This window comes from Camellia sinensis, chromosome 11 (assembly GCF_055761805.1).
Source record: "Camellia sinensis isolate YWXY chromosome 11, ASM5576180v1, whole genome shotgun sequence".
Taxonomy (NCBI): Eukaryota; Viridiplantae; Streptophyta; class Magnoliopsida; order Ericales; family Theaceae; genus Camellia; species Camellia sinensis.
The window spans coordinates 156,283,116-156,308,740 of record NC_138971.1 but is presented as its reverse complement, the minus strand read 5'-3'; the positions used below and the strand labels follow the sequence as shown (position 1 = coordinate 156,308,740).

Sequence of the window (25,625 nt, the reverse complement as noted above, 5' to 3'; positions counted from 1 at the left end):
CAAATTTTATGCATATCTAGAATTTTTTTAATTTATTTAAAAAAATTAAGGACATTGTCTAATGTAGGTTTCGGTTTGCTTTTCTATGTTACTTTATTTTGTTATGTATTGTAATTTTCAAAATTGTTTGCTTGTTCTGAAATTTCAATTAACGAATATGAATCTATTTGTTTTATGTTATCACACAATTTATACAACATATATATATATATATATATATGAATGTATTTGAAAATAGGAAAATTGTAGAGAATCGAAACAAGCATGAGTCGTGATTGGTTAGAAAGGATGGGTAAAAAGATTTATTTGTTGGAAAAATAAAAAGGGGATACAAAGTCTTACTAAATAAATTTTTTTAAAATAAAAGAATTTTTTTTAGTTATGAACAGATTTAACTGAAATCAGCTTGTTTCCCAATGTTATGCTTCATTTATTTAGATAGAAAATATTTTTTAATGAAAAATATTTTTTATAAAAAAAATTAAAAATATATATTTTTTTATATTTGGTGGTGGTGGTGATGGAATGAAAGTGAAAGTAGAGATTGTGACATAGTGGTGGGGTGATGGTGGCAGTGATGATGGTAGTGGCTATGGTGATGGTAATGTGATAGTGAAGGTGAGAATAGTGGTGGTGATGTTCTGAAATTAGTAAAAATTTAATTGAAAAAATATTTTTTGTTTTTTAAAGTAACAAACAACAAAATTCGTGGGGGACTAAAGGAAGAAGATGGAGGATGGATTGGGTGTGGTAAGGCATAGATATCTTAAAATGGGTGGTTCAGATTTGTTAAAAGGTATAATTAGATTTTGGATAAATTAAAATGAATGGTTCAAATTTGCTAAGAGAAAGATAGTTTAATGTCTAAAATGTCTGTGGCTAAGAGATCAACAAACAATTCTTTGTTTATGCCCTGATGCAATTTAATATGGGTCTTATAACACTTTCTTTAAACAGGTTCTTTCACATTTTATTTCTTTAAACAGGCTCTTATAACATTGTAAACAGGTTCTTATAACATGTAGGGGAGAGAGTGAGAGTGAGAGTGAGAGTGAGAGAGAGAGAGATAGTTGTAATTTTTTTTTTAATCTTCCACGTTCTTCCACATTTTTTTTAATTACTAAAACTTATTTGATTGTCTCAAAATTATATATTTGATTATTATAAAACAAACTTTTTAATTAATTAATTAATGCGTATTTGATTTTGTTGTTGAACCAAATAAAATAAAATAAGATTGAATGTATATTTAGCTTTTGTTGTGAACCTTAAAAAAAATAAAAAAATAAGTTGTTAACATTAAATATATTAAAAAAGAAAGAAAAAAGATTGAAGGTATATTTAGCTAAAACCTTTAAAAAAAAAAGAAAAAAAAGAGTTGTTAACATTAAATATATTAAAAAAGAAAGAAAAAAGATTGAAAATATATTTAGGTTTTGTTGTGAACCTTAAAAAAAAAAAAGAAAAAAAAAAAAGAAGTGATTGTTAACATTAAATATAAAAAATAAAAATAAAATAAAAATGGTGATTAAAGTGGGTTGGGGAAAATCCAAACCCATTAGGAAATGGGAAGGGTGGTACCCATGGAGAATGGGGAATGGGAAAAATTTATTATAGGGGAATGGGGATGGGGAATTAATATCTACCCCATTAACCCCCATTGCCATCCTTAGGTTTCCATCAATTCCAGTAATCAAAATTGGATGTTTCATTAATATCCTTTTTTCTTTTGGTATGACATTCCATTTACATGAGCTGACTGTAGCTCCTATATCTATGAGAACACTGAGGCTATAGGATTTATAACTTACAAAATTAAATGTTCCCAATACATATGTATATCTTCTTTTTCCTTGGCTAGGAGAAAAAATAATATTATCATTTTTTGTTTAAAAATTATACATATATGCAGACTTAATATGTTCAAATTGTCTTCTTGTTCTTAGGAAAATAGGAATCTGAACATTATTTGAAGTAATAGATTCTTGATTAAAATTATTACTCGATTCTCCAATGCTTAATTTTGAAAATGATTTGTTAGGAAAATATTTTTCAAATACAGAAGTTGATCTTTTAATTTTTGGAACTGTATTTTTAATATATAAATTTTTTTCTGATACCTGCATTTGTAATTGTGCAAAATTTTTTGTTTTAGAAGATTCTTCTTGTCCCACTAGGTCATGGAGTAACCATTGTCGAGGGACTTCTTCTAAATCGCTCCAATTCATTAGACGAGATTGTATTACCGTGTCAAATAGTCTTGGTTCAAAGATTTCAATGATTTTATTATCGTTTGATTTTGTTTTTGTTTCAGGAAATTTGGTTAATTTGTGAATTGTTTTCCAACGAATAGCCAAATCATGAGAATTTGATTTCATTCCTAATTCTTGTGCTTTAATTCTTATTCTAACTGTGTTTTCAAGATTAGGATCATTTGTAGAAATAAAGAAATTTGGTCTAATATTAAACCAAACTACTTCATTAGCCAAATTAGATTGGATTCGGTCGGAAAATCTTTTATAAAAAACTACTGCCAAAATAGGAGTATTTATCCCTTGGCAAAATAAGGCTGTTATGGTTACTTGAATTAATCCAATATGAATATATTGAATTTCAGGATATTTCTTTTTCCATCTTGCAACATTCTTCTTATCAAAAAAAGAAATATCAATTTTTCCTTCTTCTAACCATTTAGCTTGAGTGTTACCACTGTATTGTTCAAACACTCTTGTTGAAAAGAAATTGAATTTTGAAAGTATGTAAATTTCTAGAACAACAACTTCTTGCATTTTTTCGAATTTTGCTAATTCTTCGTCGGTAAAAGTTTTTTCTTCTCCGATTATACCTCCAAGTCGAATTGCTTGTAATTCTTCTTGAGATATACTATCTGCTTTTTGAGATATTTCTTGACTATTAATAGGAAAATGTCTCGTAGCTCAAATTTTGTGGCTCAAAAGTGGCTCAAATGGCCAATACGATGTCGTTTTGGCCATTTTTATGTTGTTTTGTACTCAAAACGACGTCGTTTTGGCCATTTGAGCCACTTTTGAGCCACAAAATTTGAGCTACGTAGCATTATCGCTATTAATATTAGTCATCATGAAGATTAGTTCTTCATCTGAACTTTCTTCATTACTAGAAATTTCGTATAAGAGTTCTTTTTCATCAAAATTTCCTCGCCATATATTAGTTCAAAATCTTGTTCTTCAAGAATTTTGATCATTTTCTTTGCACTTTTTTCCCTTTTTGGGCATTCTGGTGCATAGTGACCTTCTTCGTTACAAATGTAACATTTACAAGTTTTCTTTTTTGAAACACTTGTTGGTTTCTTTTTTCAAATATAAGTATTGTTTTTTTTCCAAGGTTTTCATTTATATTTTTTGCTTTTTTTGGAAAATTCTTTTCGTTTAGGAATTGTATTACAACCAATTTTTCAATTTTCTTTTAAAATTTTATCACAACATTTTTTATCGTATTGTGAATTAGAAATTTGATTTTTTTTTTTTTTTTTTGCCTTTGCTTCTAGACACCGATATGCTATCAGTCTTAGAACATGATTAATGCGAAAACTAAGATTATCATATTCTTCATTTCTCATTTTTTTGAGAAAATCAAGATATGTTTTAATACATAACTCAACCCATGGATTACAGAGTTTATGAAAAAATTGATCTAGTTAGGGTTGATTTGTTGGTGGATCAATAAGATAATAATATTTTTTAAAAGTTTGAACATAGTCTTCAAAAAGACAAATAGTACATAGTTCTAATTTTGTCAAAATTAATTTGTATCTGCTTGCAAATTAGTATCTTCTGCAAAACCACATAAATTTTCTTTTATGATTTTTGCAAACTCAGCTAAAATTGTGTCAAGTGTGAGAAAATTTGTCAACAAAGCCATTTTTTGACTTTTTCTAATTTCATATTTTTCCCACTATTGTAACCATTGCAACACATCTCCCTGGAGAGTTGCTGCAATATAATCAATAAATTTTTCCTTTGACCAACTATTTTTATAATTGGTAATAATAATGGACAAGGATTGTGCCCAATCATCAATTGCTTATTCCTGATCCATAAATGGAATATGAGACAAGTATAAATAAGCACCATTTTGAGCTATTGGATACTTATGATTATTATCTTTTCTAGATGATGATACTGCTAATCAAAGGCCCACGCTTCCAACGTCGTTCCTTGATCACTGAGTCCACCGGGGTACCTGCACAAAAGTCTAGTGGGGAACGAGAGTCCCCCAGCGGACCCTCTGACGATTAAGTTAGAGGAGAGATTGATGTTGTGTCCAGAGAGAGAGAGAGAGAATAGAGAATTTAACCTTTTGTGTCTTTGAAAACCTCCTTATATCCGTCGTTCATCATTTCTTTGTCCACTCCGACCTGTCATGTTGGCCGAAAGTCTATGCTCTAACTTGCCTTGTTTATGGTGAGGCTGTCCGTTTCGACGTGAAGGGATTACCGTATTTAATGCCGCCGGAGCCTCATTGATGGCTGATGTGTGGTGCAATAACTTTATAGAACTTTTGTCTGCTTATGTGGCTGGTTCTCATTTTGACAAGTGTTTAGATGACATTGGTTCTTGATGCAACGTTGGGTTTCAGTAGTGTTGGGTTTTAGTACTTAAACCGTGAATTGGGCTCTAAGTGGTGGGCCAAAAGCCTCTATGGGCCCACCAATGTTACTAGATATTACTGGCTCAGGTGTAGGTTTAGAGGTACTTTCAGTGTTAGTATCATTCTTAGCATAAAGCACACCATGCATGCTTATATTATTATCCTTTTGGAACCAAATTTTGTCTCAAAAAAATAAACCATTTTGAGATTAAATTAATTTGTCCCTAAAAGTCTATTTATTAGTGACATTTTTAAAATTTTGTCGCTAAAAGCCTTGTTTTAGACTTTTCGGGACGACCTTTTAGCGACTATCCTCATAACGATATAAATTGGTTCCCAAATGTCTTTTGCAACAAAATTTTTACTTTTAGAGACCTAAACATTTAGTCTCTAAAACTCTTATTTGTTGTAGTGTTACATAGCTTGATCTTACTTTCAAAAGTTCTTCACCAAGCTCTGATACTAATTACAAAACAAAAAAGGAAATGAACTTTCTACTATTTTTATTATGGAATTATGATGGAGTTATGGAGTTGAGAGAAGTTAGAGATGAAGTTGGAAACACAAAAATAGAGAGAATTTACATTGTTTTATTCATTGGCTTGAATAACAATTTATAGAATACATCTTATATATGCAGACAAAAGTCAAAAGTTATTCTAACATTATTGCATGTTTACCTTACGTCCAACACTTTACAACTTTTGACAAAGTCTATAAACCTAGGCATAGGCTTATACAACATTTCCAAATCACCGTCTACAATGCAAATGCTTGACCTCTCTCTCTTACTATATATATTTATAGATAATAACAAGTAATTAACAGTAACCATTGCTCAGTCACAATATTTGCTAAGAGAGCATTCCAATGCCACCGGCAATTGAAGAAGAACATGTTGATTATCTCTCATCCAACGGTCAGAAACTCTGCATCAAAACTTCATTTGGTCTGACTCAGAATGGCCCCAAATCAACTACAACCACTTCGACGACTGCGATGACATCCCTCTCATAGGTCTTCAGGTATGGGACCCACTTAATTTTTTTATAAAAATGTTTATGAATAATTATGTTTTTTTTTTTTTTTTTGAGTACTAGAAATTGAATACAGTGGAATAATTAAAAGAATTAAAATTGGGGTCATTTTTTATAAATTATATCACTTCTTTATTTTTTTTACATATTTTTTTTTAAAAAAAAATTTAAAAATATATTTATTTAAATCATTTCAAATAATTTTAAAAATTCATATTTAAAAATAATACTAGGTCAAAAATTTAGACTAGTATAAGAGGAAGGAAAAAGTGATGACTAATAGCAACACCTACTTATATTACGCGTTAAAAAATTGCACACGACACCTGCTCCTTAATAAGAATTTTAGTGGCCGAGATTGTCGCATCTCATAAGAAAATTACGGTACAAATTAATAAATATTAGCAGAAATTTCATTTCAATATAAATTTTTTTAAAAAAATTATAAAAAAATAATAAAATTTATACCCATTAATAATTAAAATTATAAATATTTTCATAATTTTGTAATAATTTTTTGGTACTTCCACATATAAGTAATTTCTCCTCAATATTATAGGGAGAACTATATGTAGGTGGGAGAAAAAGAAAAAAATTATAAATATATGGGGATGTAAGTATGTTTGTGGTCGGTATAAATAAAAGGTTGTGAGATGTTTTGATAATTTTTTTTCTATTCCCCAACTTGCATATAATTCCCCATTATTATAAATTTTATTTTTACTTCAAATGTGACAACTCATTTGACTTTTTAGGCGAAGGAAAATTATCACAATACACACCCCCAAAGAAACATATGATATGTAATTACAAATTCAGTTGCTTGGGTCATAATTAATACAATTAAAAGGATGATAAAACATTATGTTAAACAAATAATTAGGTCGAACTAAATATTAATTATTCATATTTATCACAATTTCCACACTAAAATTACACATTTAACCCCAACAACTTATGAGATTAAAAAAAAATTAACATAATAATAAAACACACTACAATATTTTCTTAGTTTAGTGACATTTGAAAGTGCCACAAAACTATTATTCTAATGACATTTTTTGGTCTTGTGGCATTTTGAACAAGTGCCACTTCTATCGGTGCCACGGTAGATACGAGTGACACGGTAGATACTTGCAAGTGTCACTGCACCATCATGGTTGAAAACTTTCAATGACATTTTAATGTCATGGTAGATATTATTTGTGGCACTATCAAGCGCCATTAAAAAAAGAGTTAGTGACACTTGTAAGTGCCATTACACCATCAAGACTAAAACCTTTCAGTGACACTTTAATGTCATGGTAGGCACTATTCGTGACACTATCAAGTTCCATTCATGACGATAATTCATTGTAGAACAATTTGATCCGTTCTTGCGGAGACTTGAACCGCCAACCTTCCGCACCATAAACCTTATACACCACACTCTTCCCACTACACCTCTATACCACCACATGATTATATATGCAACATATATTATTTATATAGTACATACATCCATATTAATATAAAAGTATATGTATAAACATAATTATTTTATTGAACATAATTTATGTAAAATAAACAATTTACTACCAAAATAAAAAAATGACCACTTTTGGCGACTAAAAATATTTTTTAGTCGCCAATTCTATACTTTTGGCTACTAATTATTTTTTAGTTGCTAAAAAACTTAACTTTTGTCGACCAAAATCGGATTTGGTCGCCGAAGATGCACTTTTAGTTACCAAAATTTTGGTCACCAAAAAATTTTATTCCCGCCTTAGGATTTTAGTTCTCCCGCGCTAAAAATGACCACTTTTGGCGACTAAACTTTTTTTTTTGTCGCCAATTGTAGACTTTTGGCTACTAAAATTTTTTTTGGCACCAAAAAGCTTTACTTTTGGCTACTAAAATTTTTTTAGTAGGTAAAACCCATATAATCAGCGACCAAACTTATTTTTAGTCGCCAATTGTAGACTTTTGGCTACTAAATTTTTTTAGTCGCCAAAAAACTTTACTTTGGGCTACTAAAAATTTTTTAGTCACTAAAACCCATATAATCACCGACCAAACTTAGTTTTAGTCGCCACTAAAATTGTTTAGTCGCCAAAAAGCTTTACTTTTGGCAACTAATGCTGTTTTGGTACTTTCAGCGACCAAATTTTTTTGGTCAGGAAATTTAGTCACCGAATATGCTTTTTCCTGTAGTGTATATTGAGTTTAATTCATTTATTTTTAATCATTTACTGCATTTTAAAAATTTAGAAAATATATTGACATTTTTTGTTTTTTCAAAAATATCATTATAAGCTTGGAAAGTTTTTGGCTTAGTGGCATTTTTCAAAATACTATAAAATATTTTTTTATGTCACTTTTCACCTAAGTGCCATAAAAAGTAATTTGCACCTACCTAGTGTCCTGACATTTTTTAAAAAATACCATTGCAACTAAAGTTTAGTGGCATCTGTTGGTAAATGTCACGAACATAATTTTTTGTGTCATTATTTTATAAAATGTCATAAAATTGATGTGACATTTCTTTATTGAAATGCCACTAGAGCCTTATATGTTTTGTGGTTCTATAGCATTTTTCTAAAACATTTAATGCCAATTTTTATTTTTGTGGCATTTTCTAAAAACATGTTACTAGTGTAGTGTCACTAAAGCGTAAATTTGTTGTAGTGACATTTTTGTTGTAGTGATGTAACACTTTTTTTAATTGAAATGCCACTAGAGCCTTGTATGTTTGTGGCTCTATGACATTTTTCTAAAAAATGCCACTAAATATTCTTTTTGTGACATTTTTTAAGAACATGCCACTAGTATGGTGTCACTAAAATATGTTTTTGTTGTAGTGTTGTGACACTTGTTCATTAAAATGTCACTAGAGCCTTTTATGTTTGTCGTTTTGTGGCATTTTTTAAAAACGTGCCACTAAATATCATTTTTGTGGCATTTTCTAAAAATATGCCACTAGTGTAGTGCCACTAAAGTATGTTTTTGTTGTAGTTTTGTGACACTTGTTCATTGAAATGTCACTAGAGCCTTTTATGTTTGTCGTTTTGTGGCATTTTTCAAAAACGTGCCACTAAATATCATTTTTTGTGGCATTTTCTAAAAATATGTCACTAGTGTAGTGCCACTAAAGTATGTTTTTGTTGTAGTGACAATCAGTTAATTTAACTATGTACTAGGGCGTGAATTACCCGATGAGTGTGCTTAAAATATAAATTTTAATTTTGAATTCATAACATATTTTTTTATGTTATTTAAGTAATAAAAGTGTTTTTTAGTAAGTTAAGTAAATGGTATTAGGTTCAAGTCTTGTGTCTTTCTTTTAATTATTATTTTTTTATTTTTTTGGAGAAATTGACCTCTGACACAAAAAGAAAAGGTCACTTGACACAAAAAGAAAAGGTCACTTGGCAAAATGAGAGAAGGAAGCTCATGAACACCAAATAAGGTATTCACCTTTAATAATAGTATAAATAGATAGATGGTATAGATAAAATCATCATTTTCACATTAGAAAATGCTTATTTAATCCCTGAAGTAAAGTTTAATAGTATGAAAGTATTAAATTGTGTGGAATTATATTGATCAACGGAATTAAAATTAGGATTTAAAAGAGTCATCCCAGACAATTAGATTTAACTGTCACGCGAGCCTTGAAATTTTCAGTTTTTTTTTTTTTTCTTCTGGAATTACGTATTCAGTGTAGTTCTTATTTGAAAAATCTCAGCAAGAAAAATTTGAAAATATAAATTTTATGAAAAACAGATGTTAAGAACTGAAGTTATAACATTTTAAAATTGAAATAAAAAAAACATACAATGACCAAAAGGGTAAAACAGTAACTAAAAAATATTGAAAGAACTTGCATCCTATTGCTCCCAAAGTCCAAAAGCGCGTTATTTAAAAAAAAAAAAAAAAAAAAAAAAAAAAAAGGTCTAAAAGCGCGTCTTCATTGATAAAGAACAATCACACCAATAAAGAAAAATCACAGAAAGGTGGCCTATACAAAATAATGTGGTTAATTAATATTTCGAAATAAAAGCAATTCCTATCTTTGAAATCTTCAAAGTCTTTGCCATGGGATTGACTAATAAATACTGCTCCTATAAAATTTAGCCAAATTGACGAAAAACACTACAAAACATACAAAATAAACCTCATGTTGTAACACACCTTGCTTGCAGTCAGAGCACCATCTTCAATGGCTTCTTCTCCTATCTCTAACCTCTTCCTCCTCCTCCTCTCTCTTTTGCCTTTTCTACCTATTTTTTCTGCTTCCAACGTAACTCTGGGCTCATCACTGTCCGCCAATGGTAACAACTCTCCATGGATTTCACCTTCTGTGGATTTTGCTTTCGGATTCTACCAACTCAACAACACAAACACCTTCTTGCTTGCAATATGGTATGCCAACATACCCGACAAAACCATCATCTGGCACGCAAACACAACTAATCCAGTGCAAGCAGGCTCAAATGTTGAGCTTACCGCCAGTGGCCTCACACTAAATGATCCCAATGGCCAAACAATATGGACGTCACAACCTAACGGCACCGTATCATATGGTACGATGCTCGACACGGGTAACTTTGTGCTTTCAGATACTAAATCTAATTTTGTGTGGGAAAGTTTTAGTTATCCTACAGACACCATCTTGCCAACCCAAATTTTGCCACTAGGTGGCATGTTGTATTCTAAGTTTTCTGAAACCAACTACTCAAAAGGAAGGTTTGAGCTCCATTTCACTAATGGAGGAAATCTTGAGCTCAATCCTGTCGCTTGGCCCAGCGAATTGCTTTATGCGCCTTATTACAGTAGTGGAACGGCTAATTCCAACTCTTCCGAATCTGGGTTTCAACTGGTTTTCAGTCAATCAGCAGATATTTACATTGTGAAAGGGAATGGAGGGGTTGTCCAACTCTCATCATGGCAGAACATCGTTCAAATCTCAAACAGCTACTATCGCGCAACGTTGGATTTTGATGGTGTTTTCAGGGAATATACTTACGCGAAGACTTCTGTCAGTGGCCAGAACTGGTCAATTGTTCGACGCATCCCTGACAATATATGTATGGAACTGATGAACCCAGAAGTAGGTAGCGGTGCCTGTGGGTTCAATAGCTACTGCATAGCAAACGGTGGCACTCCTAGTTGTCGATGCCCACCCGAGTATTCATTCATGGATCCAAACAACAATTTTGGAGGCTGCACACCAAATTTCCCTCAAGGTTGCGGAGTAGACGACGGAACGAAAAAACCAGAAGAAGTGTATGACTTGAAAAAGATTCAAGGCGTGAATTGGCCACATGGAGATTATGAGAGTTTGGGACCTTATAATCAAACTCAGTGTGAACAGGCTTGTTTGAACGATTGTTTGTGTGATGTTGCCATATTTAACGGTACAACATGTTGGAAAAAGAAACTACCGCTATTTGATGGGAGAATGGAATTTGGACTAGCTATTATCAAAGTAAGGAAAGACGGTGTTCTGCCTTCGGGAAGTTCTAGAATTCCAATTTCCAACTCAAAGAAAGGCAAGCAAATTCTCTTGTGGAGCTTCGGGTTTGTCAACGTTCTATTACTAGTCGTAATTTCCCTAATTTTGTTCTCAATTCGACGGAAAAGATCAAGAAAGGCCGAACATGATTCAAGTGTTCCCGAAACAAATTTGCATCTTTTCACTTTCGAAGAGCTCAAGGAAGCGACAGAAGGGTTCAAGGATGAATTAGGGAGGGGTTCTTTCGGAATTGTTTACAAAGGTGTATTGAAATTTGGTTCAAAGAAACGAGTTGCGGTCAAGAAGTTGGACAAGTCAACACAAGAAGGAGACAAGGAATTCAAAGCCGAAGTGAGTGCAATTGGGAAAACCCATCACAAGAATCTGGTCCAACTGTTCGGATATTGTCAAGAGGGGCTTCACAGGCTTCTAGTGTACGAGTTCATGAGCAATGGAAGTCTAGCAAATTTCCTCTTCGGCCTTCCAAGACCTGATTGGTATCAAAGGACTCAGATGGCTCTAGGGATTGCAAGAGGACTAGTTTACTTGCATGAAGACTGTAATGCCCCGATCATCCACTGCGATATAAAGCCTGAAAACATACTAATTGACGAAAATTTCACCGCCCGAATTTCTGACTTTGGATTGGCAAAATCATTATTGCTCAACCAAACTCGAACTCATACTGGGATAAGGGGAACTCGAGGATACGTGGCTCCAGAATGGTTCAAGAACGTACGTGTGACGGTTAAAGTGGATGTCTACAGTTTCGGTGTCATGTTGCTAGAGATTATTTGTTGTAGAAAGAGTGTGGCAAAGGAGTTTGGGGAAGAAGAAAAGGCAATACTCACAGATTGGGCTTACGACTGCTATATGAATGGGAGACTTGACATTTTGGTGGAAAATGATCAGGCTGCCATCGAAGATAAGGTGACCCTGAGCCGGTGGATCTCGACAGCAATCTGGTGTATACAAGAGGATCCTTCAAAAAGGCCTACAATGAAGATGGTAACACAAATGTTAGAGGGATATGTTGATGTTCTTATTCCCACTAGCACTTCTTTCAGCTATTCATCGTCATGAAACATGAAGATAGGCCGATCTAGATAAGTCTTTTTTTTTTTTTTTTTTTTTCTTTTTTTGTTGGTTTAGTTGATAATATGTGAAAATAATGTTCCAACAATAATTGTAAACAGACACAAAATATAGATGAATATACATATCTAAGAAAATCTTATCCATTTATATATACATTTCACTAGCGACAACCCGTGCTATGCACGGAAATATATAATTTAAATAATTTATTATACTCATTTTTGTATTATAAAATAAAAAATTCTTATAAATTTAAAATATAATAGGGAGTTATAACTAACAAATATTTGAATATGATACATTCATTTTTTCCATAAATTTTTCATTTGAAACATTTATTATAAAATTATCTTAGTCTAAGTAGGTCATTTAGCAGCATGAACTATATTTCTATCGGATATTATTCTAGCTTTAAAAACGAATAATGTAAAAATGGGTACTATTACAAATAATATAAAAATGTAAAAATGAATACTACTACAAATAATGTAAAAATGTTTAATGGCCCCTTTAAAGATAACAACAAAAAAAATGCCCCCCTACATATACATATAGGTATACGGAGAGAATAAAATTCATCAAAATTCTAAAATCCTACAGCTGCCTAACCAATTGTAACATTGTTGATGGTTGAATATAACTCGAATCTTAAATGCAGAGTTGAACAAAACTTTATACCCAATATGCAAATACTAAAAAAACTCGATGGTATGTTAAATTATATAGCTGAAGTGTAAAGCATTTGAAAAATAAGATAGAAATGAATTTGAAGATAATTATTAGATTAGAGATTGAAATAAATTTTAAAAAGGGATCATAAGATAAATATAATAAAAATAGAGTTGGAGATAATGATAGGATTGGGGATAAAAATTAAAATTAAAATTAAAAAGGAAGAAATAAGAAATAAAGAAAAATAAAAATACTAGAGAAGATTAAGCAAAATAAAAAATCAATAAAAAGAGATAAGCTGTCTTAGATAATAAAAAGATTTTAAGAGTTAAAAATTTAAAATAAAAACAATAGTAAGAAAAAAAAATATTTCGTATTAGAGAAAAATGAGGATGAAAAATTAAAACATAACTTTGAGAGAGCAACATATAAGAAATAGAATCTTAACTCTGCTTAAGAATTGAGTATTAAGACTTTGAAAATTTTAGAGAACACACTATATTTGTTTATATATATATAGTATAAATATATACATAGGTAAAAAGATGAATATCAAATCTAATTTGAAAAATAAAGATAAAAATAAAATAAACATCCTACAAAAAAAAGAAGAGAGAGATGTGAGAATTGATAATCAAAATTTTATAAAGATAAAATATTTATGAGAGATTACGTATGAGTAAAAGATAATTTAATTTTGCTTGTTATATTAAAATAAAGGCATATATATTTTCTTCAATAGTAGCAAAATAAATTTACTTTTTTAATAAAGTTGTAATAGAATAAAATATATTTAATTTTTAAATTGCATGCTTGATGATGATTTTTCAAAAACAATAAAATAAAATACATTGATAGATAATTTTAAAATTGATGGTAGTCAATTGTTATCATTATAGCCATAAAAAAGAATTTTGGATAATACCATGGATAGGCAATAAAAAAAATCAACACTTAGCATTAAATTTTGTAAAAAATTTTTAAAGGGCAAATTACATATACCTCCCTCGAGGTTTGGCTAAATTACAAATACCCCCCTGAGGTTTGAGAAATTACAAATCCCCCCTTAATGCTATATTTACATAATAAATTAGGGGGTAATTTGTTATGAAATATAAACATCAGGGGGCAAATTGTTATGAAAATACAAATCTCAGGGGGCGGGATGTAATTTCTGAAACCTCAGGGGGGTATTTGTAATTTAGCTAAACCTCGATGAAGGTATTTGTAATTTTCCCATTTGAACCTTTTTTTAAAAAAATATTGTAAAAAAAAATTCAAAATTTTAAATTAGATATGTTTAGATAGAATTTGAAGATTTAAAAATTTAAAAATTAAATATTGTTAGATGTACCTATCACTTTAAGCCAAATATATTTTTTATTTTTAAAAATTTAAAAATTGAGAAATTTTGTGTTTAAGGTTTTGAAGTTGTTTTGTATGTGTATATTTAAATGGGTGTATAATGGTTGCAAATGATTCGAAGAACTCTCATTTGAGAGAGCTTGAAGGAGCAAATGTGAGATTAACTCTATGCATAGCTAATCTTCTTGATGTCGAGAGTTTACCCAAAACCATTAACGGGTGTGATGGTGTGATAGATATGAGATAAAATAAAAATAAAAATTTAAATTGAATTCGAGATTTGATGAGTTTCAAATCTGATTAAATTGAAGAACAAATGCAAATCAGAAATTAAAAAAAAAGCAATCTCAAATCATGCAAAACGTAATAATGAAGAATATATGTAAATGAATTGAAAAATATTTTTAAAAAAATATACACACACAAAAATAATAGACATTGGAAAAATATATATAAAGTAGGAAATAATATTAGGAGCATAAAAATGGAGAAAATGAAAAGATATGTAAATGAACTGAAAAATATTAGAAAAATATATATGCACACAAAGTAACAAACGCTAAAAAAATACATATAAAGTAAAAAATAATATTACACTGACCTTGTAATGATTTTCACAGATCATCAAACTTACAAAATATAACAATCGAGAGATGAGTTATTTTGAGAAAAGATAGGTAGATGAGATAATGATTGAATGTAATAATGGAGAAGATGAAAAGATGTGTAGATAAACTGGAAAATATTGGCAATATATATACACATACATACAAAAAGTAATAAACACTGAAAATGCATATAAAGTAAGAAATAATATTAGGAGCACAAAAATGGAGAAGATAAAAAGATGTGTAGATAAATTGAAAAATATTGAGAAAAAGAAATATATACACACAAAGTAACAAACACTAAAAAAATACATATAAAATAAGAAATAATATTACACTAACTTTGTAATGATTTTTCCAGATCATCAAACTTGCAAAATATAACAATGGAGAAGATGAGTTATTCTGAGAAATAAAAGATGGGTAGATAAAAGAATGATTGAATTTCATTGAAATAAACTGAATAGAGAAACGTGTGTGTGGAAGTTGTAGGAGTTGTGGGTTTCTTTTTCTTTTTTTTTTTAAAAATTGAGATTGAGAATGAGATAAATATTATTGTGGATGATGGATATGGATGAATATTTTATTATTTTGGGATAAATATTATTGTTGGTGATGGATATGGACGAATATTTTAGTATTTTATATTTTATATAGGGAGAGAGAGTGAGAAGGCTTGAAAGGTGGGAAGGAAGATGAAAGAAAGTGTCACGTAATATTTTTTTTTCTTCAAAATTATGAGAATTTAGGATTCAAGTTTTGGAGCCTTTTAACTTAATAACTACATTTGGTTATATATATATATATATATATACTAGCAGCAACCCGTGCTATGCACGAAAATGTATAATTTAAATAATTTATTATACTCATTTTTGTATTATAAAATAAAAAAATCTTATAAATTTAAAATATAATAGGAAGTAATAACGAATAAATATTTTGAATATGATAACTATCTAATACCAAAATTCATACATTCATTTTTTTCATAAATTTGTCACTTGAAACATTGATTATAAAATTATCTTACTCCAAATAGGTCATTTAGCAGCATGAACTATATTTCTATCGGACATTATTTTAGCTTTAAAAACGAATAATGTAAAAATGGGTACTATTACAAATAATATAAAAATGTAAAAATGAATTCTACTAAAAATAATGTAAAAATGTTCAATGGCCCCTTTAAAGATAACAACAACAAAAATGCCTTCACTACATATACATATAGGTATACAAAGAGAATAAAATTCATGAAAAACTTAAAATCCTACAACTGTCTAACCAATTGTAACATTGTTGATGGTTGAATGAAACCCGAATCATAAACACAGAGTTTGAACAAAACTTTATACCCAATATGCAAACATGGCATGTTAAAATATATAAATGAAGTGTAAAACATTTGAAAAATAAGATAGAAATGAATTTGAAGATAATTATTAGATTAGAGATTGAAAGAAATTTTAAAAAGGGATCATACGAAAAATATAATAAAAATAAAGTTGGAGATGATGATAGGATTGGGGATAAAAAAGAAAAAAAAATTAAAAAGGAAGAAAAAAGAAATAAAGAAAATTGAAATTACTGGAGAAGATTAAACAAAATAAAAAATCAATAAAAAGAGATAAGGAGTCTTAGATAATAAAAAGATTTTAAAAGTTAAAATTTTAAAATAAAAACAATAGTAAGAGAAAAAAATATTTTTTATTGGAGAAAAATAAGGATGAAAAATTAAAAACATTACTCTGAGAGAGCAACATGCAAGAAATAGAATCTTAACTCTGCTAAAGAATTGAGTATTGAGACTTTAAAAATTTTAGAGAAGACACTATATTTCCTTATATATATAGTATAGATATATACATAGGTAAAAAGATAGATATCAAATCTAATTTGAAAAGTAAAGATAAAAGTAAAATAAACATCCTACAAAAAAAGAAAAGAGAGATGTGGGAATTCGGTTGTTGATAATCAAAATTTTAAAAAGATAAAATATTTATGAGAGATTACGTATGAGTAAAAGATAATTTAATTTTGTTTGTTATATCAAAATAAAGGCATATATATTTTCTTGAATAGTACAAAATAAATTTACTTTTTTAATAAAGTTGTAATAGAATAAAATATATTTAATTTTTAAATTGCATGTTTCATGATGATTTTTTCAAAAAAATAAAATACATTGATAGAAAATTTTAAAATCGATGGTAGTCAATTGTTATCACTATAGCCATAAAAAAGAATTTTGGATAAAATCATGGATAGGCAATAAAAAAAATAAACACTTAGCATTAAATTTTGTAAAAATTTAAAAAAAATGGAAAATTCATAATAAAGTATTGGAATTCCTCAAATCATATATATAATTAGACATTTTAGTTAATTTTAAAATTTAAATATTAAATCCAGTAAGATTATGCCCAGTGTGTTAATTCAAAATTTAGATAATACACTAATAGATTTGAACCATTTTTTTAATATTGTAAAAAAAAAAAATCGAATTTTAAATTAGATATGTTTAGATAAAATTTGAAGATTTAAAAATTTTAAAACTAAATATTGTTAGATGTACCTATCGCTTTAAGTCAAATATATTTTTTATTTTTAAAAATTTTAAAATTGAGAAATTGTGTTTAAGGTTTTGAAGTTGTTTTGTGTGTGTGTATTTAATTGGGTGTATATTGGTTGCAGATGATTCAAAGAACTCTCATTTGAGAGAGTTTGAAGGAGCAAATGTGAGATTAACTCTATGCATAGCTGATCTTCTTGATTTCGAAAGTTTACCCGAAACCATAAATGGGTGTGATGGTGTGATAGATATGAGATAAAATAAATAAATTAAATTAAATTCGAGATTTCAAGAGTTTCAAATCTGATTAAATTGAAGAACAAACGCAAATCAATTTTTTTTTTTTTTAAAAAAAAAGCAAGCCCAAATCATGCAAAATGTAATAATGAAGAAGATGAAAAGATGTGTAAATAAGTTGAAAAATATTAGAAAAAATATATACACACACAAAAGCAGTAGACATTGGAAAAATACATATAAAGTAAGAAATAATATTATGAGCAAAAACATGGAAAAAATTAAAAGACGTGTAGATAACTGGAAACTATTAAATATATATATATGCATACAAAGTAACAAACACTAAAAAAATACATATAAAGTAAAAATAATATTACACTGATCTTGTAATGATTTTCATAGATCATCAAACTTGCAAAATATAACAATTGAGAAAATGAGTTATTTTGAGAAAAGATAAGTAGATGAAAGAATGGTTGAATGTACTAATGGAGAAGATGAAAAGATATGTAGATAAATTGAAAAATATTGGCAATATATATATATATATATATATATATCTACCAAAAGTAATAAAAATTGAAAAAATGCATATAAAGTAAGAAATAATATTAAGAGCATAAAAATGGAGAAGATGAAAAGATGTGTAGATAAATTAAAAAATATTGAGAAAAAGAAATATATACACACAAAGTAACAAACACTAAAAAAAATACATATAAAATAAGAAATAATATTACATTGACCTTGTAATGATTTTTTCAGATTATCAAACTTGCAAAATGTAACAATGGAGAAGATGAGTTATTCTAAGAAATAAAAGATGGGTAGATAAGAGAATGATTGACTTTTGATTGGAATAAACCGAATAGAGAAATGTGTGTGTGGAAGTTGTAGAAGTTATGGATTTCTTTTTCTTTTTTTTTAAATTGAGATTGAAAGTGAGATAGATATTATTGTAGGTGATGGATATGGGTAAATATTTTATTATTTTGGGATAAATATTATTGTTGGTGATGGATATGGATGAATATTTTAGTATTTTGTATTTTATATAAGTGTAGACACCCCATTTTTGACCGACCTTAAAACTCAGATGTCATCGATTGAGTGCTCGGTGATTGCGCATGTTGTGCTCGTTCTGAGGTTTCGGAGTTTCGACTGAGGTCCTTACCCCCGGACCTCGAGACCCTTTTATGCTTCGCCTCGGTTTGCGGACCAGGTCTTGCTTTCTCTTCCCGAAGGGAGGGAGAGGTCTTGCAGACCATCTCTCAGTGGCCGTAGGCTATTTTTCGTGGCCGCAGGCGACTGTTCTCGTTTGGAGACCAGTTTTCGATTTTCAGAACCGTCAGCCGCGCGCCTCGGTTCGGGACTGCTTAACATTCTCCGTTTGGCACGATTTTTGGCACACACCTTGTTTCCTCTGTCCAGAGGGACACTGCAGCCCGGGAGACCACCTTTGTGGTCGCACGCCACTTTTGGTGCTTAACAGCCTGTTTTCGGGGCACCTGGCCGCGCGTTTTGCCCCCCGAACCCTCATTTTGCATCAGTGTTGGTTGATTTTTGGCATGAACCTTGTTTTCATTGTTTGGAAGGTGGTACAAGGGTGGGAGACCACCTTTTCTCCTTGGAAACCACTTTTCCCCGCCAGCCAGTTTTCTTGTCGGGAAACTGGTCTCCTTGATTTTTGAGCCACATTTGTTGGTCTCCCACCATACCACTAGCTTGCATTCAATTGGGAGACCATCAAATGGGCTGGCCGACCACTTTTCCTTGAGGGAGACCACTCACCCTGGTCAGCCGACCAGGGGAAGTGGTCGGCCGACCACCTTAACTGGTCGGCCTGCTCCCTTTAGTTTTGTCTCTGTGAGTTGTTACCAGCTGTGCTAGCTGGAAGGCACAGATTGCATCCTCCATACACGTGTGTGACACCCGAATGTTTTAAATTTAATATTACGATAAAATAAATAAATAAATAATACTAATAATAAGTATATATATACATGTAGTGACAATAATAATAATAAATAAATGATAATAAATAAATGCATAATTTAGGAGATTGGGAATTTTATGGTAAAAGAAATACGTTGTGAAATATTACACACTAAATATTTTAGTAAGTGGTAAGTGGTGATTTATAGTTGGGTAGTGAGGTTTTTAGACATGAACCTAACTTGTCATTATACGTAAGTTTTAGGAGTCATCTTGAATTACCAAAGAAGGTAATAACTTTTAAATTAAAAAAATGGTCAAATGGTCAAATGGTCAAAATAAGTCCATGGTCAAAGAAAAAAAAAAAGATAAAATCAAACAAGATTATAAATAAAGAAATAAGCGTGGACCAGAGACTTACACGCGTCAATTTACGGAACTCTCCGTAGCTTGTTACCCAAGAATTTTTGTCCTATAAATAGAGAAGATTGGTATGTTAAGGCAACGGAAAAACAAATAAATAGAGAGTAGAAAGAGGACGGCATGGGTGAGAATCTTGAGTGGTGGAAAGGAAGAATAAAGGAATTAATTTAAGGTGAGTTATATTATACCTTGAGTTACCAAAAAGTATTTTACTTATGTTTTGACTTACCAAAATCTATTTTATATAATTTATGTTTTATTAATATATTAATAAAAGTTATGTTTTATAAAAGTTTCAGCTACGTGGTTTTATTTCTGAACCCTATTTGCTTAAAAGTGAAACCCATGAATATGTTTGTTTTACTTTTAAAGAATATTTGGCTATGACCTTATATGAAAATATGTTCTGTGGGTACCACCACGGGAGTCCCATACCTTGGGGGACTTAAATAACCATTGGCTAATGTTTGACCACTTTGTGGTCCAGTGTTTGTCATGGATCCATTGACCAGTGTAGTGATTGTCACTTAGTGATGTACCGTAGTTACAGTGATTATTTCAATTTCTGGCACTTAATTAATTTGTGCATTCAACTCAACTCAATTTATGTTAATGTTTTAGCTTAAATAAATATCCATGGCCATTTTGTGCCCCTACACTCATAGTATGATATTTCTCAGTCTGCTATGTGCTTATAGCTGTTACCCCTTTCAGATGACGAGGTTTAGCGGGATCAAGATGGAAAATGAATTACTATGTTATCTTGTTTTCTATCTTTTATTATGAGACTCTTGTAGTACAATGAAGTTCAAGTAACTATGTTTTAGTTCCTTTTAAATAAACAGTTGGTACCCAGTTATTTATTTTAATTTATCCGCTTGCGCTGTAACTACAGAATTATCGGAATTACATTATTTTTATCTTGTTACGACGCCGAGCCTTTGGGTACCGGGTTTGGGTCGTGACACGTGTATGGAGGATCTTTGGCCTTGATTTTTAGCTTCTTTGAGAAGCTTTGGCATCCTTTGTCTATAAAGAAAGGCCTCCCCCTCCTTTGTGAGGGTTTAGATTTTGGTGAAGGCAAAAGAATATATCCCTCTCTATATCTCACTATTTTGAGTTCCAAAGTGTGTGATTCTTGGCCCTTTGCACACCATCTCATGGCCTAACACTTCCACCATCAACCTAAGGTTCTTGGAGGCCATTTTCAGAGGTTAAAGAGCTGTGTTTTGGGTCCAGAAGTTGCTGGTTTTTGTTGAGCTTCAAGGGTAACTCACTTTTTCCATTTTTAAGCTCTATTTTGATCCTTCTCTTAGCCTTATTTTCATGCATATTTAGGCTTTGTTGTCAACTGAGAAAAGCTTCATTTTTAAGTGTTTTTCATGTTTGTTTAAGGCCATTTTGTTGTTGGGGGTCATCTACCCCCCTTGCATGCTCTATTTTGCCTTGTTTTGAGCCATGCCTTAGGGCCTTTGTGTTGACCTTTGCTTGGCCCTTTAGCCATTGAAATCTAGAGGATTTTTAGTGGTTGATATGTGGTTTTGAGGGCCAAAATCAGAGAGGGGTGACCCTCTCTCTCCTTGTCTTGTCTACTAGCACTCTTGGCCTTACAAAGGAGCCTTTGTTTTCACACTTCCAAGCCTTGGTTCAGGCCCCTTTTGGTGACTTTTAGGGCCTGCCTAGGCTCTATCCAAAGTTGGTGTTGTCATCTAGGATTCGCCTCTTGCATGTGTAGAATAACCCTCTTCATAGCTTATCAAAGGAGCATGTCATTCTTGCATGCATTGGTCATGTGTCAGTGGATTTTTGGTCATTATTTGGCATGTCATACCTCTTTCTTTTTCTAGTTTAGTGGCCTCTTGAATGCTTCACTTGCTTGTAGCATAAACCATGCTCACTAGCTTACATTGCATGTGGTTTTGGCCCTTGATTCTAGCACATTTTGGCCATGCTCTAAACTAATTTTGTTCATATTTTGGGCTGCCTTAGCTCTATTTTTAGGCCTCTTGGTCGAATGATGCTCACCATGCATGGTTGTAGTGCAATACCCTTGCCTAGCCTTGAGTTTTGAACCCACTTGCATGCTTAACTTGAGGTGTTCCTATGTTTTGGCATCATTGAGCATGATATTTCAGAGCGTATAAGGTTGCCATATTCCCATGATTATCACTCTTTAAATGCGTTTGAGAGTTGTGCTTGTATGCCTCATTTATGGACCATTGCATGAGCTTCATTTTTGTACCTTTCAAACCATCATCTTAGTCCATTTTGCTACTGTTTTGGGCCTGTATAGGGACTGCTTCGGGTTGGTTTGGTCATTTGAGCATCGCTTTGCATACCTCTAGTGTAATGTGCTTCACTAGTTTCGGTATTTGAGCCTCCCAATATGCATTGTGTGAGTTGTTTGCGTGATTCGGGACCATGTTGCATGTTATTTCAGAGCTGGAACTTGTGCCATTGTATGCCATATCTCATTCTTTCAATGCTTTTGTAGAGTTGTAACTCGTACCTTAGGCTTTGATCCCTTGCATTGTGCATGCTTGTGTGTGTGTCATTACCTTGTTTTCATCGTGTTTGGCCACTGATTTGGGTGCGGCTGAGGTCCATCCATCTTGGTTTAAGTCCATCTTGCATTGTGTATGCCATATAGTCCATGTTATCGCATGTTCGATCATTGCATTGCGTATGCCTCGTTCATAACATTGTGTATGTTAGTGTGTTATGTATGCATGCCATATAATCCACGTGCATTGAGTATGCCCTTGATTAGCCCATAGCATTGTGTATGCTAGTTTCATGCTTGCATGTTATCCTTTGCATGTTTGCATCACTTAGTCGCATTACATTTAGGATTGCAAACTAGAGTTGCATTTGTACATGCCATGCCATTCTACTTGTTGCATTGTGTTTGGAATAGGAGTTAGTCCAAACACGAAAAACAAGGAACGTTTCATACTCCAAGTGATGAAACGTGCCTCGATTCCCAGTCGCCGACACTCTTGACCATCCATGATGGAGTTATTGATTTTTGTTGCTTATATGTGCATTCATGTCCCATTGAGTCGTGCAATTCGACTCCTCGGCCATCATGCATCGGGATGCGTGATTGGTGGCCCGAGGATCGAGGACTACACTCCCTAGAGCTTATGCAATGATGGGGAGAATGGTCGGGCACACATATGTTGAAAATTCCTTGCCTTCTCTCTCTCTTGCCTTTGTTGCATAAAAAGCAGAAATCAGGAGAATGAACTGGTCGGCCGACCAGGTTTTTTCCTGCGGGCCGACCACCTTTTCTGGTCTTCACCACCAAGGGTGGTTGGCAGGTGGTCTCCCTTGCCCATAGCTGGTCGGCAGCCTTCCCATAGCTTCCCTGGGTGGAATTTCATCTCTCTGGAGCCTCGTGCAACTTTTTGAAATCAATTGCAAACAAAGGCGAGTCGAGGCATCGCAATGGATTTCCCGACAAGGCGACTCGGGCATGCATGCATCCTTTATCCTTCAAGGCAGAGCTGAGGCAATCCATTTCATGTAGCTTGCATGCTAGTTTATTTGCTTCCTTAGTTAAATTTGTTAATTAGCTAGTGTTGTGTAAAAATTAGCTGTAATTTGTTATTCATTTGGGTTGTGTAATAATTAGTTTAATTAGCTTAGATTAGCTAGTTGGTTGTGTATTATTCATTCGGACCCTCCGAGGAGGGAAAAGTTATAATTAGTGTGCGTGTGTGTGATGTATGTCTTCCAACCCCGCGTCTTTCCCCCTTTTATTTATCAGCTTATGATGGTTAGTTTTAGGACACGTTTCAATTAGCATCCTTATGCTTGTATGTTTGCATCCATTCATCTGTTTTGCATGCACCGGGCTCGACGTATCATACTAACTGCATCGTATTTCAATTCCAAGTTGAATACATGTTACCTGTAGCATCTCATATGCCATCTTAGAATAGCCGAGCCTATCTTAGTTGCATTCTTGCATGTGTTGCATTAGGCATCTCAGCATAAATAGGATTCATGCATGTTTTCTAATTAGCTTCTTTTTTCTTTTTTTTTTTGGCTCGGAGTACTCGGTAAGTGTTTATACTTTAGCATCCTTGCATGCGCATGAGTGACTGCTATGATAGCATGCTTACCATAAGGCTATGTGCTTATGTGATATAACTGCCTGAATGCCTGTGGGTGAAGGTTGGGTTGCTTGAATTGGAATAATTTGTCGAAACCCGTGTTTTAGCCTACTTGCGTGTAGCAAACTTCAATCCATTTTCAAAACAAACGGATGTGCGATACTTTGTTCCAACTTAGGCAATCTAGTCTATACTTGTATGTTGTGCGCATCACATAGTAATTTTAGGTTCATAACCGGAATAAGAGCACGTGTGTTTTCAAAAACAAGATATCATGCTTAGTAGTGGCCGACCTTTGATCGGGCAGGCAGGGGTGCTCATGAAATGACCTTCCCCAATCGTACCTAAGTTCCCGAGCCGGGGCAACTTTGGTGATGACGGACACGTGGCCTTAGGCATGAGTCAGGGTTTCCTAAATTCTCCCAAAATAAAATATTTAGGTGGCGACTCTGTATCTGGCAAAGCAGTCCATGTTTGGCACTTCTTTTTAAAAATCAGTTTTTCAAAACGATCTGCCAGATTTAGACTCTTTGGTGATTTATCAATCTCACATTGCACTTTGCAAGATCAGATTCAGAACCGTGACATCGAGTCCGAACTGTAGTGAGCCCAATGAACAAAATGGGATTTTTCCCGAGACGTTCGGGGACGTCTACAGTTTCTAGCGATTCTGCTGGGGATTTAGAGAACTTGACTTGAACTCATGATATCTTGTTTTGATTACACTTATGTGTTTCTTTGCATTGTATGTGCATTGGTGCGCCTAGGACACCGTGTTTGCCATCGGTTATTCTTGAACGGTCTGCCGGAGGCTCACTTTAAGAAGCATGGCATAAGGTTGACCGGTTACGAGCTCTGCCACGATGGGAATACAAACCCTGGTTTTTACTAGGGCACCCTTTTTGACCATTCGACCTAGTGCATATTCGGAATCCATAGTGACTATCCCAAACTAGGACAGGTTGCTTACCCGATTATAGGTTGTTTGAAACCGCTGTGTGCATAGTGAAACCCTAGCTCTTGACAAAATAAGACAGGGAAACCCTACCCCAACATAGAGGTGTTTTGGTTCTCACTTGCTTGCTATATGCTGTTAGAGTGTGTCTCTACAGGCTGCACGTATCATGTTTGCAAGTCTGGGTATCAGCCCTGTGGGCATCGGTATTTGAGAATCAGTTATATCTACGGGTATCAGATTCAGTTTTGGGGCAGTAATTTGGGGAGCAATGATCAGTGATCGAATACAGTTATTCAGTTATGCTTATATCTGTTCTGATGAAATTGGGCTGAGATGCTGCCTGTTTTCTCTCTCAAGGGTTCAGAGATTCAATTCAGAATAGCCAGTATTTTCCTTCACTGAGGAAAGTTAAGGAAAGGCCAGTCAAGGCTTACTGGTTCATCTGATCCGTCAGTCACCAGTCGCAT

General features: G+C 32.4%; 3 protein-coding genes across 3 annotated transcripts in view; 1 reads left to right on the top strand and 2 right to left on the bottom strand.

Moving 5' to 3' along the window:
* Positions 1-10,012, bottom strand: part of LOC114319152 (uncharacterized) — a 171,660-nt gene extending 161,648 nt beyond the window's left edge. Inside the window, exon 1 of the mRNA XM_082895939.1 lies at positions 9,892-10,012. The gene's annotated coding sequence lies outside the window, so the exon portion shown is untranslated. The remainder of the gene's footprint in view (positions 1-9,891) is intronic.
* The window catches only part of LOC114312019 (ATP-dependent caseinolytic protease/crotonase family protein), a 232,281-nt gene that overhangs the window by 148,994 nt on the left and 57,662 nt on the right, over positions 1-25,625 (bottom strand). The window lies entirely within an intron of this gene.
* LOC114312018 (G-type lectin S-receptor-like serine/threonine-protein kinase LECRK3) lies at positions 9,338-12,408 on the top strand. Its single transcript, XM_028258181.2, has one exon. The coding sequence runs from the start codon at positions 9,868-9,870 to the stop codon at positions 12,244-12,246; it is 2,379 nt and encodes a 792-aa protein (XP_028113982.2). The 5' UTR covers positions 9,338-9,867; the 3' UTR covers positions 12,247-12,408.

What these genes read in the sequence shown, in the direction of transcription:
- LOC114312018 (XM_028258181.2), top strand. Translation starts at nt 9,868, where the DNA reads ATGGCTTCTTCTCCTATCTCTAACCTCTTCCTCCTCCTCCTCTCTCTT.